Consider the following 15,760-nt stretch of genomic DNA (forward strand, 5'->3'; position numbering starts at 1 on the left):
TTCCTGACTTGTTAATTTTAGCCATTCTGACTGGTGTGAGGTGATATCTCATGGTGGTTTTGATTTGTAGTTCCCTGATGCCGAGTGATATGGAGCACTTTTTCATGTGTCTGTTGGCCATCTGGATGTCTTCTTTGCAGAAATGTCTGTTCATGTCCTCTGCCCATTTCTTGATTGGATTATTTGTTCTTTGGGTGTTGAGTTTGCTAAGTTCTTTATAGATTTTGGACACTAGCCCTTTATCTGATATGTCATTTGCAAATATCTTCTCCCATTCTGTCAGTTGTCTTTTGGTTTTGTTAACTGTTTCCTTTGCTGTGCAAAAGCTTTTTTTGATCTTGATAAAATCCCAAAAGTTCATTTTTGCCCTTGCTTCCCTTGCCTTTGGTGATGTTCCTAGGAAGATGTTGCTACGGCTGAGGTCGAAGAGGTTGCTGCCAGTGTTCTCCTCGAGGATTTTGATGGATTCCTTTCTCACATTGAGATCCTTCATCCATTTTGAGTCTATTTTCGTGTGTGGTGTAAGGAAATGATCCAATTTCATTTTTCTGCATGTGGCTGTCCAATTTTCCCAACACCATTTATTGAAGAGGCTGTCTTTTTTCCATTGGACATTCTTTCCTGCTTTGTCAAAGATGAGTTGACCATAGAGTTGAGGGTCTATTTCTGGGCTCTCTATTCTGTTCCATTGATCTATGTGTCTGTTTTTGTGCCAGTACCATGCTGTCTTGATGATGACAGCTTTGTAATGGAGCTTGAAGTCCGGAATTGTGATGCCACCAACTTTGGCTTTCTTTTTCAATATTCCTTTGGCTATTCGAGGTCTTTTCTGGTTCCATATAAATTTTAGGATTATTTGTTCCATTTCTTTGAAAAAAATGGATGGTACTTTGATAGGAATTGCATTAAATGTGTAGATTGCTTTAGGTAGCATACACATTTTCACAATATTTATTCTTCCAATCCAGGAGCATGGAACATTTTTTCCATTTCTTTGTGTCTTCCTCAATTTCTTTCATGAGTACTTTATAGTTTTCTGAGTATAGATTCTTAGTCTCTTTGGTTAGGTTTATTCCTAGGTATCTTATAGTTTTGGGTGCAATTGTAAATGGGATGGACTCCTTAATTTCTCTTTCTTCTGTCTTGTTGTTGGTGTAGAGAAATGCAGCTGATTTCTGTGCATTGATTTTATATCCTGACACTTTACTGAATTCCTGTACAAGTTCTAGCAGTTTTGGAGTGGAGTCTTTTGGGTTTTCCACATATAGTATCATATCATCTGCAAAGAGTGATAGTTTGACTTCTACTTTGCCGATTTGGATGCCTTTAATTTCCTTTTGTTGTCTGATTGCTGAGGCTAGGACTTCTAGTACTATGTTGAATAGCAGTGGTGATAACGGACATCCCTGCCGTGTTCCTGACCTTAGCGGAAAAGCTTTCAGTTTTTCTCCATTGAGAATGATATTTGCGGTGGGTTTTTCATAGATGGCTTTGATAATATTGAGGTATGGGCCCTCTATCCCTACACTTTGAAGAGTTTTGATCAGGAAGGGATGCTGTACTTTCTCAAATGCTTTTTCAGCATCTATGGAGAGTATCATATGGTTCTTGTTCTTTCTTTTATTAATGTGTTGTATCACATTGATTGATTTGCGGATGTTGAACCAACCTTGCAGCCCTGGAATAAATCCCACTTGGTCGTGGTGAATAATCCTTTTAATGTACTGTTGAATCCTATTGGCTAGTATTTTGGCGAGAATTTTTGCATCTGTGTTCATCAAGGATATTGGTCCGTAGTTCTCTTTTTTGTTGGGATCCTTGTCTGGTTTTGGGATCAAGGTGATGCTGGCCTCATAAAATGAGTTTGGAAGTTTTCCTTCTATTTCTATTTTTTGGAACAGTTTCAGGAGAATAGGAATTAGTTCTTCTTTAAATGTTTGGTAGAATTCCCCCGGGAAGCCGTCTGGCCCTGGGCTTTTGTTTGTTTGGAGATTTTTGATGACTGTTTCAATCTCCTTACTGGTTATGGGTCTGTTCAGGCTTTCTATTTCTTCCTGGTTCAGTTGTGGTAGTTTATATGTCTCTAGGAATGCATCCATTTCTTCCAGATTGTCAAATTTGTTGGCATAGAGTTGCTCATAGTATGTTCTTATTATTGTCTGTATTTCTTTGGTGTTCGTTGTGATCTCTCCTCTTTCATTCATGATTTTATTTATTTGGGTCCTTTCTCTTTTCTTTTTGATAAGTCTGGCCAGGGGTTTATCAATCTTATTAATTCTTTCAAAGAACCAGCTCCTAGTTTCGTTGATTTGTTCTATTGTTTTTTTGGTGTCTATTTCATTGATTTCTGCTCTGATCTTTATGATTTCTCTTCTCCTGCTGGGTTTAGGCTTTCTTTCTTGTTCTTTCTCCAGCTCTTTTAGGTGTAGGGTTAGGTTGTGTACCTGAGACCTTTCTTGTTTCTTGAGAAAGGCTTGTACCGCTATATATTTTCCTCTCAGGACTGCCTTTGTTGTGTCCCACAGATTCTGAACCGTTGTGTTTTCATTATCATTTGTTTCCATAAATTTTTTCAATTCTTCTTTAATTTCCTGGTTGACCCATTCATTCTTTAGAAGGATGCTGTTTAGTCTCCATGTATTTGGGTTCTTTCCAAATTTCCTCTTGTGATTGAGTTCTAGCTTTAGAGCATTGTGGTCTGAAAATATGCAGGGAATGATCCCAATCTTTTGATACCTGTTGAGACTTGATTTAGGACCAAGAATGTGATCTATTCTGGAGAATGTTCCATGTGCACTAGAGAAGAATGTGTATTCTGTTGCTTTGGGATGAAATGTTCTGAATATATCTGTGATGTCCATCTGGTCCAGTGTGTCATTTAAGGCCTTGATTTCCTTGTTGATCTTTTGCTTGGATGATCTGTCCATTTCAGTGAGGGGAGTGTTAAAATCCCCTACTATTATTGTATTCTTGTCGATGTGTTTCTTTGATTTTGTTATTAATTGGTTTATATAGTTGGCTGCTCCCACGTTAGGGGCATAGATATTTAAAATTGTTAGATCTTCTTGTTGGACAGTTCCTTTGAGTATGATATAGTGTCCTTCCTCATCTCTTATTATAGTCTTTGGCTTAAAATCTAATCTGATATAAGGATTGCCACTCCTGCTTTCTTCTGATGTCCATTAGCATGGTAAATTCTTTTCCACCCCCTCACTTTAAATCTGGAGGTGTCTTCGGGTTTAAGATGAGTTTCTTGTAGGCAACATATAGATGGGTTTTGTTTTTTTATCCATTCTGATACCCTGTGTCTTTTGATTGGGGCATTTAGCCCATTAACATTGAGGGTAAGTACTGAGAGATATGAATTTAGTGCCATTGTATTGCCTGTAAGGTGACTGTTATTGTATATTGTCTCTGTTTCTTTCTGATCTACTACTTTTAGGGTCTCTCTTTGCTTAGAGGACCCCTTTCAATATTTCCTGTAGAGCTGGTTTGGTATTTGCAAATTCTTTCAGTTTTTGTTTGTCCTGGAAGCTTTTAATCTCTCCTTCTATTTTCAATGATAGCCTAGCTGGATATAGTATTCTTGGCTGCATGTTTTTCTCATTTAGTACTCTGAATATATCATGCCAGCTCTTTCTGGCCTGCCAGGTCTCTGTGGATAAGTCTGCTGCCAATCTAATATTTTTACCATTGTACATTACAGACTTCTTTTCCCGGGCTGCTTTCAGGATCTTTTCTTTGTCACTAAGACTTGTAAATTTTACTATTAGGTGACGGGGTGTGGACCTATTCTTATTGATTTTGAGGGGGGTTCTCTGAACCTCTTGAATTTTGATGCTTGTTCCCTTTGCCATATTGGGGAAATTCTCTCCAATAATTCTCTCCAATATACCTTCTGCTCCCCTCTCTGTTTCCTCTTCTTCTGGAATCCCAATTATTCTAATGTCGTTTCGTCTTATGGTGTCACTTATCTCTCAAATTCTCCCCTCGTGGTCCAGTAGCTGTTTGTCCCTCTTTTGCTCAGCTTCTTTATTCTCTGTCATTTGGTCTTCTATATCGCTAATTCTTTCTTCTGCCTCATTTATCCTAGCAGTGAGAGCCTCCATTTTTGATTGCACCTCATTAATAGCTTTTTTGATTTCAACTTGGTTCGATTTTAGTTCTTTTATTTCTCCAGAAGGGGCTTTTATATCTCCCGAGAGTGTTGCTTTAATATCTTCCATTTCTTTTTCAAGCCCGGCTAGAACCTTGAGAATCGTCATTCTGAACTCTATATCTGACATATTACCAATGTCTCTATTGATTAGGTCCCTAGCCTTTGGTACTAGCTCTTGTTCTTTTTTTTGTGGTGAATTTTTCCGCCTTGTCATTTTGTCCAGATAAGAGTTTATGAAGGAGCAAGTAAAATACTAAAAGCGTGGCAACAACCCCAGGAAAATATGCTTTAGCCAAATCAGAAGAGATCCCAAATTGTGAGGGGGGAGAAAGGGGATAAAAAGGGGTTCAAAAGAAAAAAAAAAAGAAACTATTTAAAAAAAGAAAGCTGATAAAGAAAAAATATAAAAAGAGGAAAATATATATATATATATTAGATAAACTATTTTAAAAACGTTAAAAAAGAAAACGGTAAAAGTTAAAAAAATTTAGCAGAAGAAGTGAAAAAGAAAAAAAAATTGAAAAAGAAAAAAAAATTAAATTAACTGCAAGGCTAAAAAATCATGGGGAGAAAGCCATGAGTTCCGTGCTTTGCTTTCTTCTCCTCTGGAATTCCGCCGCTCTCCTTGGTATTGAAACTGTACTCCTGGGTAGGTGAACTTGGTCCTGGCTGGGTTTCCCGTTGATCTTCTGGGGGAGGGGCCTGTTGTAGTGATTCTCAAGTGTCTTTGCCCCAGGCGGAGTTGCACCGCCCTTACCCGGGGCCCGCGCTGAGTAATCCGCTAGGGTTTGCTTTCGGGAGCTTTTGTTCCCTGAGCGCTTTCCATAGAGTCCGGAGGACGGGAATGAAGATGGCGGCCTCCCGGTCTCCGGCCCGGAGGAGCCGAGAGCCCGGGGCCCCACTCGTCAGTGCGCCCTCAGAGAACAGCGCCCAATGACTCCCGTCACCCTGGCCTCAGGCCGCGCTCCAAGCTGACCGAGCCTGCGACCGGTTCAGGGGAACCCCGAGCTGAGAGTCACTCCTCGGCTCTGTCTCTGTAGCCGGCTTCCCCGCTCCAATACCGGTAAGCTCTGCGACACTCAGACACCCCCGATCCTTCTGCGACCCTGCGGGACCTGAGGCCGCGCTGACCCCGCCTGGGCTTCAACCCAGTTAAGCCTCTGGAGCGATGTCCCTCAGCGGAACAGACTTTTAAAAGTCCTGATTTTGCTCCGTTGCTCCGTTGCTCTGCCGCTCGCTGGGAGCCAGCCCCTTCCCCGCGGTCTATCTTCCCATCGCTTTGGATTCACTTTTCCGGCAGTCCTACCTTTCAGATAGTGGTTGATTTTCTGTTTCTAGAATTGCTGTTCTTCTTCTCTTCAATCTCCCGTTGGATTTGTAGGTGTTTGCAATCTTTAGATAAGCTATTTAGCTGATCTCCTCTACCCGAAGTAGTCTCAGCCTGCTACTTCTCCGCCATCTTGACTCCTCTCGCAAATTATCATTTCTTTAAGTAAGTTTCTGCCCTCTTCTTTCTCTCTTCTCCTTCTGGAGATGAAAATATGAATGTCAGTATGCTTGATGTGGTCTCAGAGATCCCTTAACTTATTTTTTAAATTTCTTTTTCTTTTTGCTGTTCAGCATACTTGTTCTCCATTATCCTGTCTTCCAGTTCAGTTATCCATTTTGCATCCTCTAATCTTCTGTTGATTGCCTCTAGTGTAGTTTTAATTTCAGTTTTTGTATTTTGGTTCTGACTGGTTCTTTATTATATTTTCTGTTTCTTTGTTCTGAGTTCATTCACTTACCTCTCAAGTTCTGTGAGTATCTTTCTGACCAGCACTTTCAACTCTTTGTCAGATAATTTGCTTATCTCCATTTTGTTAACTCTTTTTCTGTGGTTTTGTCTTGTTTGTTTGTGGGAACATACTCTTATGTCTCCTCATTTTGTCTCTGTGCTTTTATTTATCAAGTGGATCAACTATATCTCCTGATCTTGAAAGTAGTGGGCTTAAGTTGAAGGCATCCTGTGGTGCCCTATGGCACAATCCACTCCTGGTCACCAGAACCAGGTGCTCTAGGAATGTCCCCCGTGTAGGCTGTGTGCACCCTCCTGTTGTGGCTGTGACTGCTGTGGGCATAGTGATGGGTAGGGTTTGCCCCTAGTGCAGTTAGCTGAGAGGCCTTGTTATATCACCTCTGGGCATGCTGATGTGTGGGGTTATCTCCCCAGTCCCTGTGGCAGGGTTTGCTTTGGAAGGACACTGATTCCAGCAAATGCCACCTGCCAGGTATTGTGGGGGCAGTAGTCTCTTTGAGGGGTTGCTGTTCCCAACTGAGGTAACCTGGCCAATTATAGCAAGACAGGAGTCCTTTGGAGCGTACTGGGTAGGCCAGAATATGTAAGATGGATCTGTTGAAGAATGATGAGGTGAGGCAAGTACTGCTAGCAAGTGGAGAGTTTCAGAACTGGCTTTTGCAAGCATATAGCCATCTAGGCTGAAATAGGGTAAGAAAAAGGGTACCCTTTAGCGCTTCTGTTCCTAGAGAAAGCTTTTGCAGATTCTTGCCCTTCTGACACATGTTCAAAAATCAGTCAACAAATCTCCTTGTATAACCCAGGCACTTACCAAACTGGTTCTTCTGTGCTGGCATACACAGTGAGTAATATAGCATGCTGGCTCTTCAATTAAAAGTGGAGACTTGGTTTCCTATGACCTTCTGGCTCTCCTGGAGTTAGGTCCTGCTGATTTTTAAAGCCAGACATTATGGGAGCTCATCTCAGTGCAGGCACCCAGGGATAGGGTTGCCCACCCCCTTGTGCCTCCATGCTTGTCCTATCCCTCCCACTTCTGGGTAGTTACAGCAGTACTTTGGTTCCTAACCATGCCTCTTCCCTCCTACCCTTCTTGATGTGGCTTTCTTTTTATGACGTTACCTGTTACAGAAGATATGTTCTGCCAATCTTCAGGTCATTTTCAGAGTGAGTTGCAATATATGTAGTTGTTACACCTCGATATAGCTATGGGGGTGGTGAGCTCAGGATCCTTCTACAACACCATCTTCTCTCTTTCTGTAATAGTCTTCAAAAAGTTCATTAACCAGAACATGTCACTTAGCTCATCTCCTCTATTTAATACCCTTAAAAGGATTCTCCTTTTACTTTAAAGTGTAAACTCCTTTGCATGCTCTGCATGATATAACTTCTGTTATCTTAGCATCACCTTGATACCCTGGTCTATCCCCAGATGCTAGGTATTCCAATTTTTTTAAAGAAGATAATGTGTCCCTTCTTCAGTGTCTTCCTTTATATACTCTGGAATTAGTCAGAAGTTGGTGTCTTCTAACTTTTAAACTTCTTAAATATCACCTCCACAAAGATGTCTTCCCTCAGTATTCTAATTAGGTTTCACTGTCCCTGCTGTTCTCCATCACATAAACCATAATTTGTGATTATACTTTTCTTTGCTCACTTGATTTGTAGTGTTCTCTATCACTAAAATATAAGGTATGTAAGGTCAGGGATAGTTTTCAACATACACTCAGTGTTTGTCATAGTAACTGATAGTTGGCAAGCAGGCAATAAATATTTGTGGACAGAGTGAATGGATTACAGTTATGTCTCCTTCATTACTGAGGTTGCTTATCAGAAGTCACAAAATAATGTTGGTTTCAGTAGTGAGTCAGTTATCCAACTTGCTGATGAGGTCTGTTTTACTGTACCTTTCTTCAGGTATCACCACTGTCCTGACAATGACCACCCTCAGCACTATTGCCCGGAAGTCACTCCCCAAGGTCTCCTATGTTACAGCAATGGATCTCTTTGTATCTGTTTGCTTCATCTTTGTCTTCTCTGCTTTGGTGGAATACGGCACCCTGCATTATTTTGTCAGCAACCGGAAACCAAGCAAGGATAAAGACAAAAAGAAGAAAAACCCTGTATGTATCATTTCCCATTGGGACCACTGAAATTTTTATGTAAAAGGGCTCCTGGTTTTGTTTTTGTTTGGTCTTAGCCTGTCTGCAGGCTAAGGCTCAACACTTTGGGCTCCAAAATGAAAACAGTGTATGAGTTTGGCCAGGCCATAAGAATTAATTTTGGTCATTTTTTACTTGGAAGAGGCCTGATTCACTAAGGCAGACTCTTACTCTATTTCATAGGGGTTACAAACACTGTTGAGACATGCATTTATTTTCTAGTTGCTGTTATTTTAGGTTTCATTGATTGTCCTCTTTCTGCTCCCTTACTGTAACATTCTTAAATGATTGATGTTTTAAATTAACGTTTTCATTCAAGGCTTTCCATTAGGCAGCCACAATGTTCTTGAAGTTTCAAAAGATCACCACACTTTTGCAAGTAATTGTGTGTGTGTGTGTGTGTGTGTGTGTGTGTGTTTTACCACCAGAGGACTAAGACTGGTTTCATACTCAAAATGTATTATTTTGTTTTTAAATGAAATGGATCATCTATTGTTTGGGCAAGTTACTTAGCCTCCTTATGTCTTTATGTTCTCATATATAAGACTAGTATTATAAAAAATACATATCTTAAAGGGCTGCTGTGGTAATAAAGGTAAAAAGCATTACCTGGCACCTTACAAATGAAAGTCCTTACCATTAATAGTGATGATGATGGTTGATGTTGATGATTTATACAGTTACCAACTTGGATTGATTTCAGTGATTTGGGAAAAGGTAAGATGACTTCATCTTGCCGCCAAACTTCAAGTAGAGATGCGAAGGCACAAATATACAGGTCTCATGCAATTATCCTTTAAAATGGATGTTGAAGAGAACGAGTAGCTACCCATTTACACACATGAGTGTAGTGGCTGTCTGGCTTCTAGGAAGCTCCATGGAAGTTAAGATCCATTCCTTTCTAACAGAGGGGCAAAGGAAGTCACCCTAGCTTCCTGAATTTATAGACCTTCCTGGTCTGTCATAAAGGCCATGAGGTCCTTGATAGTGGTAGCTCTCTGACCCACCAATTTTGGCGGGGACTATATTTTAACGAGGAAATACAGATGATTCTAGGTTGTATCCTGATGGATCTCCAAGAACCCTGGTGAAATTCTACAAATGGCATATATTTATCTGAATGTAAGAATCTGTAACAGGTAAAGAAAAAAAGCATTAATTTTGATGATTAATACAAAAAGAAATGCTTATCCTTAATTTCCCAAATATTCATTATGCTTTATGCAGTCCTTTCCTTCCCTGTCTGTTTGCCTCTCTATCTTTGCATTTTTTCTATCCTTATTTTATTTTCCTTATTGTGTTTTTAAAAAATTATTATTTCTCCCCATCCTTCACTTTCCATCACATTTTTCCTCAAAAAGAGGGTTCTGTGACACTCAGCGTTATTACATGCCAGTATTAACAAGAATGTGAGGGTGAGCTTTTAAACAAGAGTCCTTTGTAAAAAGCCCTTATGCCCTAATAGCTATATCATTGCCGAGGGGATTAAAGAAACTGAAAAAATCAAATTACCTGAAAATTTTTTGGATTTTCCTCTTGTAAGCCAATTAGATGATTTATCACAACTAGAAAGAGCCTAAGCTATGAATGAGAAGCTGAAATTTCATTTTTCCATTAAATATGCCTATTGGTTCATTGTGTTAAGACTTACCTAGTAAGGCTTCCTTGATGTTAATTAGAAAATAAAATCAAAGTACTTTCATACAGGGCAGTCAGGCAATGGAAAGAAGCTTCCTCACAAATGGACAACACTGGCTTTTGCATTTAGAGAATTGTGGGTTAATTTATTGAAATCTCCAAATTCCATTTTCCAACTTTAGGCACGTACTTTGTTCCAAGCCCAGAATTGTCCTTCTGTGTTTATAATTTCAGTTCATTTTAATATGTTTTTAAACTGTGTTTTTATCTTATTTTGTCTTTTTCTTTTCTTTTTTTCTTCTTTTAATTAAAAAAAAATGCAATTCTCTTTTCTGTCTACAAACCCAAAGCTTCTTCGGATGTTTTCCTTCAAGGTATAATGTTTTTGGAATGAAAATTCACTGCATGCAACTGCTGAATTTAATTATTAACGCTTACATGGTGTTTCAATTTTTTTTGTTGTTGTTTTTTAGTGAGTAGATATTTAAGCATTCTATGAGAGGTAAGATGAAGAAAGTTCTATAGATTTCTAGAGTTGAGTCATCAACCCTACACTAATTCTCAGAGGTTCAATCTTATAAAGCTATAAGCTCTAGGACATGTCATTAGGAAAAACGTCTTCTTTAAACTTCAAAGTCAAAACTTATCCTCCCTTCTCAGATAAAATTCACTGACTGCACCTACCATATATACCATAAATGCTCTTAAAATGTAATTTGGTAAATCCTAATGCAAAACGGGATTGTTTTTTGATAAGTAACTTTAATAATCTCCATTGTTCTGAATTCTGAACCTACCAGTTCTTTAAAAGTAATACTCTCTTTGAAATGCTTTAAGTTAAAATACCCATCCCTCCCTCCTAGGGTAATCCAGGGACCTTTTGGCTCTATCACTCAATAATGCATTGATATTTCTTTTCCCAGTTGAATTGGGATAACTTACTCAGAGACACTGGGGTTCATATTTATAATATCCTAAAATTAACTCTCCCAAATTAATCATTGAGATTTATAGTACTTTCATAATTAATGTGGCAACAAAGATTAAATTATCATTCAATTAATTGGTATTTGTTTCTTCTCACATAGTAAAAAGGTGGTAGCATTTTTTTCTGAATAAACATTGCTGACATTCTGAAGCTTCTAGCTGCTGAATGATAGACAAAACACTATATATCTTTAAAACATAAGCCATACTACTTGTGGTATAAACTCAGAAAACTCCTATATTTATATATATTTTAACATTTTCTTTTAATAGCATTTAGTGCATTTGCTCAGTGTAATGGGGTTTACTATTTGCCTATAGGTAAGCATGACACAAAATTTGAGTTCAAAATTGATGCATTTTATTTCTCTGTTCTACTCACATGCAACACCATTAAATGCCTTCATGTAACCAACCTCACATCTAATATTTACTAGACTAAGATTCCATGTAGTTGTTTGATTTAAATCTTTAAACTTTGAGTTCTTTTGGTGTTCAATCTTCTTGCTATAGCTATTAGCTTATGGTATTATTTTCAGCTGCACCGCTTAAGCTCAAAATTTGAAATCTGCAAATGTGCTCTCCTTCTAAGTTCAATTTTACCATTGTAGATCACGATTTCATAGCAATTCCTGAGTACTCATTTTCAGATTCATCATTCACCTTGGTGACATTGTGGAGACCTAATCTAGGATTTATCAAGTATAACTAACTCTTATTCCCAACCCTTGTCTCAGGCACCTACCATTGATATCCGCCCAAGATCAGCAACCATTCAAATGAACAATGCCACTCACCTTCAAGAGAGAGATGAAGAATATGGGTATGAGTGTCTGGATGGCAAGGACTGTGCCAGTTTCTTCTGCTGTTTTGAAGATTGCCGAACAGGAGCTTGGAGACATGGGAGGATACATATTCGTATCGCCAAAATGGACTCATATGCACGGATCTTCTTCCCCACTGCCTTCTGCTTATTCAATCTGGTTTATTGGGTTTCCTACCTTTACCTGTGAAAGAGGTATGGGTTTTATTGATGTGGGTCTTATTCACTAAATCTCATGGAGAGAAGATGTCCTTTCTAAGTCCACTTAAAGAATCCCCTGTGTGGTTTATGATAATTTGAATTTGTTTCTATGTTCTAACCTGCTAAACTGTATTGATGTCATATTGTTTGCGCCCAACTCTCCTGTGGTAAATGTAATTTGAACTTTAATGTTTGCTGTGTTTCAAACCTATAAGGCAAAGTGAAATTAGAGCAAGAACACTGAAACCCAACAAGATATTTTTCAGCTACAATGATTGAAATCATGGAAACCATGACTACTTACAGTGGTGGTGTCCTTAATCAATTCAAGATACAATTAGACGCAAAAGGTCCAAAACCGTACCCTGTGTTCATTTGGGGGCAGGTTGTAGTAAATTTGGTCCCAGTAGGCTATCTCCCTCATTTGAGAAAAATCACAAGTCACTTTAAATATGAGTCTAGACTAGAAATCTATTACACCTCTATCTCAAGATAGGAAGAAAATTTCCTCCACCTCACATGTACAATGATGTAAATATTTCAGTAACGTAGACTGCTTCAAGTTTAATGCATGCATCTCTTTAGAGCCAAAATAAATGGAATGAAGTTAACATCATAAAGCATTGTCTTTATTCTGTGTCTTTGGGCTATAAAAGAATCATGAATGTAATTATAAGGGTTTGGGTTTGGAATTGGAGGGAGGAATTTTCTCTATCTTCTCCCTCACGCATGAAGATTCGAAGAGCTTATTTTTTTCCATTAGGACATATTAAAACACTTTAAGTAAAATATAGACTGAACAATTGACATTTGCCACCTCTAAATATGCCCAATTTCATAGAATATAATTGTATGTGCTTGCAGCTATTTTTTCTTCCTTTTAGGATGACTGATAGATTATAACAGAATTTATTCTCCATCTCAAGATCTGCTTCTAGTGATTGTGAGTGCCTTGTGGGCAGAATCCTTATCATTTCCTCTTTGGATCCTCAGCACCTTATATAGTGCCTGGCACGTAGTTGGTGCTCAATAGATACGGTTTGAAGCGAACTGGCTTCATATGCTTCTGTGACTCTCTTTGAGCCAGCGAGAACCAGTGATTCATCTTTTCACATAGGCATTGTCAAATGTTATCTGGTCTTGTGAAAATTAACAGAAGGATCCAAAGATCTTGGCCTAAAATAAATTTATGATAATTAACAAAAGTAACCAAAGTCCATACTTCTTTTAAAACAATACTGAAGTCCTATGTTTATGCACAGAAATGGGCCTACTAAGGCATTATTTAGGATTTATATATTTTTTTTCCAGGTTTCGAGATGAGTTAGCTTTGGCCCATCCACAATTCCACTTGAAGACATGATAGGCAAGAGCAGGATTCATACCTGACTGGTGTTCAGAATGTTGTATTCTACACTCTGTTAAAAAAGTACTGAAGATTAATTTTTAAAAATTGAAAGAATAAACAACTTACATGGAGGTTGATCCTATGACTGTGGCCTCATTCAACTATGTGATAATCACATGAAGAGGTTGTCCCGACTTCAAACACAATGAACTGAGCTCCACCTCCATGTACTCATCCTGAATCCTTATTTTTTCTAAAACAGCACCCTTCATCGGTTCTTTCTTATGCCAATCATTTCTCTAAGACCTCAATCATAACCAGTATTAACTAGATAGGTAACCTAAAAAGAGTAGAAAAGAAAGAGTGGCTTTGTTATAAAACTATGTAAGGTCCTCATTGAGTCATCTGGATGAATCTTGAAACACATTTAGCTGCCAATTTTACAAACCTTTAATATATCAGTGCTCTAGTATATAACCTCAAACACATGTAAATAGGATTTTTTCATGTTTTGAATTGTTAACATTTAATGTTGACTCTGGGAGAGTTGTTGGCAAATTTTCAATGGTAAGAAACACATTATTGTCAACTTGAAATGTATTCTGTAATGGGGACACTCAAAAAAAGCTAGCTTTCCAATGTGTGCATAGTACTGGCAATATGAATATATATTATATGTAATCTAATTCTTAATTATTAGCTGCTCCCCATCTATGTATTTGAAAAACCTTTTCACAAAGGGAATTACCTAATATGTGGACTTTTACAATAAAAATGCTGCATTCTATTTGATGGTGGCATGTCAGTGGTCTGGCTGGACTTGTTTGTTGTAAAGATTGTGACTCCACTTTCTTGTAGCATTCCTCAATGCTGCCTTCCCTTTATGTGAGCTTTATTTGTGAGCAGTATGATTGTATTATGCAGTGATGTTCCTCACTTCAAAGAAATTGATATATTTGGGGTATGGAATGGAAATGGAAGGAAGAAATGTCACCAAGTAAGTAAAGCTTAAACCCCAAAACTTGTGGTGTGGTTAAGAACATGGACACTAGTGTCAGACATAATGGGGACTCCAACTCTACCATTTACCTGTTGTTTGACTATTGTCAATTCATCCTTTATAAGCCTCCATTTTACCAGCTAAAAGGTATAATTATGCCACCCCATGTAGTGGCACTCAGCAAGTGGTCAGAAGTGTCTTCCTTCACTTCTAGGGCCTCTAATATTCTGCTGCCATGATCCTCCCACCTCCAACAAATCAGCTTTTCTTTAAAAAATCCAGCAATACTCATATATGTCTTAATGTGATTCCACAGCATGAGGTTTCATTTTAAGGAGTATTTGTATTGCAAATATTCTGTTAAACTATAGGTTGAAGATCTGAGACTCTCTTGTTGAGGAAATCTTACATATTAATTACTTTTAAGGCCAAAAAGAACCTTTATCTGTAACACCTAAACTTAAAGGCATAGGGAGACATGCTCCAGAGACAGTATCATATTTTATTGAAGTCCTTTGAAATTCTCAAAAGAAAGTACCATAATCCTTTACAAGCACAGCTGCCCTAACCTTCCTCTGCCTGTCATTCTCTTGGCTCTTCATGGCTGCCTGCATCCAATTTAAACATCTCTTTCTCACCTTCTAGACATGTTTAAAAAAAATAGCGTTCAGTTAGGTTTTGACTTCTGTCTAACCCAATGCCCTTATCTTTAGCTGAGTGCATATTCATTGTATGGCCTTGGTCCCCCTTTTTAAGGCTCAATATTATTCTGACTAGTAGCAACAATTTTTGTCTGTGATGAAGGTCAAATTAAATTAACCAAATGATGCGGTCTTTGGGGATTATGTCAAAAATTGCTGTCTCTATGCTTTGTCACTATGAATTTTTGTCAAATGTGTAGGAGAAAGGGAGAATGACCTAGACCAAAAGCTCTGCTGTATTTTTTAGTGCTGGTTAAATTGCCCAAAGGTCACAAAGCAAGTTGATGGCACACCTGGGAGAGGCATCTGACCGTTGCTTTTTCTGTTGGGTCTTACAGTGTTCCAGGGTTTGGAAGTAAAATTCTGGAATACTTTTTCTGTTAATGTTTTAGGATCTGCCAAACTTGAAGATGCTTTCTTTCTTTGATCTTGTCCTCACTTTATTTTATCGCAAGGAGACAGAAATTTTAGAATACCCAGGAAAAGAGATTATAAATTTTGCATTTCTTTTATTCTCTATCTAAAGTAATGATCAATCCATAGTCAGTGTTACCTACTGCTTTTAGAATTCTGTTTGAAAAAAGAGATCTCCAGTTGAAAAATTCCAGACCCAGAGTTGGCCTTTGCCCCTTGGGGTTTGAGATAATAGAAAACAAAAGTGTTTCCCATGACTAGTCTCTACACGCTCATTATTTCTACTATACCAAGAAAGTGGTAGGATTTATTATTACTTGTTCTGACCAAATCATAGACCAATTGTAAATTCACTTGTAACTTTCTTCTGCCATATTTGGGATATAAATAAGGGTTTTCCCTTATTATTTGTATAACAAAATGGCAAAGAAGAGGTTCTTGTTCCGGTTTACCTAGGTTCAAATCCAGGCCTTGTCAAGACCTATTATACCTGAGAATGGGAATAATAATGGTTTATAACTCAGTTTTATTA

General features: G+C 38.2%; 1 protein-coding gene and 1 long non-coding RNA gene across 4 annotated transcripts in view; one reads left to right on the forward strand and one right to left on the reverse strand.

Moving 5' to 3' along the window:
* The window catches only part of GABRG2 (gamma-aminobutyric acid type A receptor subunit gamma2), a 110,678-nt gene extending 97,424 nt beyond the window's left edge, over positions 1-13,254 (forward strand). The window contains exons 9-11 of one of the 2 annotated variants that reach the window (XM_047731263.1): positions 7,872-8,077; positions 10,105-10,128; positions 11,479-13,254. In XM_047731263.1, the coding sequence (XP_047587219.1) occupies positions 7,872-8,077; positions 10,105-10,128; positions 11,479-11,754 (506 nt within the window). In that variant the 3' untranslated portion in view covers positions 11,755-13,254. The remainder of the gene's footprint in view (positions 1-7,871; positions 8,078-10,104; positions 10,129-11,478) is intronic. The other variant, XM_047731264.1, reaches the window with a different exon arrangement.
* Positions 1-15,760, reverse strand: part of LOC125100817 (uncharacterized) — a 49,003-nt gene that overhangs the window by 8,320 nt on the left and 24,923 nt on the right. For both annotated transcript variants that reach the window (XR_007127666.1, XR_007127667.1), the window contains 2 exons: positions 13,240-13,453; positions 11,539-11,748 (listed from right to left, as the gene is read on the reverse strand). This is a non-coding gene — a long non-coding RNA (uncharacterized LOC125100817). The remainder of the gene's footprint in view (positions 1-11,538; positions 11,749-13,239; positions 13,454-15,760) is intronic.

Source organism: Lutra lutra, chromosome 5, assembly GCF_902655055.1.
Source record: "Lutra lutra chromosome 5, mLutLut1.2, whole genome shotgun sequence".
In the NCBI taxonomy this organism is placed as follows: Eukaryota; Metazoa; Chordata; class Mammalia; order Carnivora; family Mustelidae; genus Lutra; species Lutra lutra.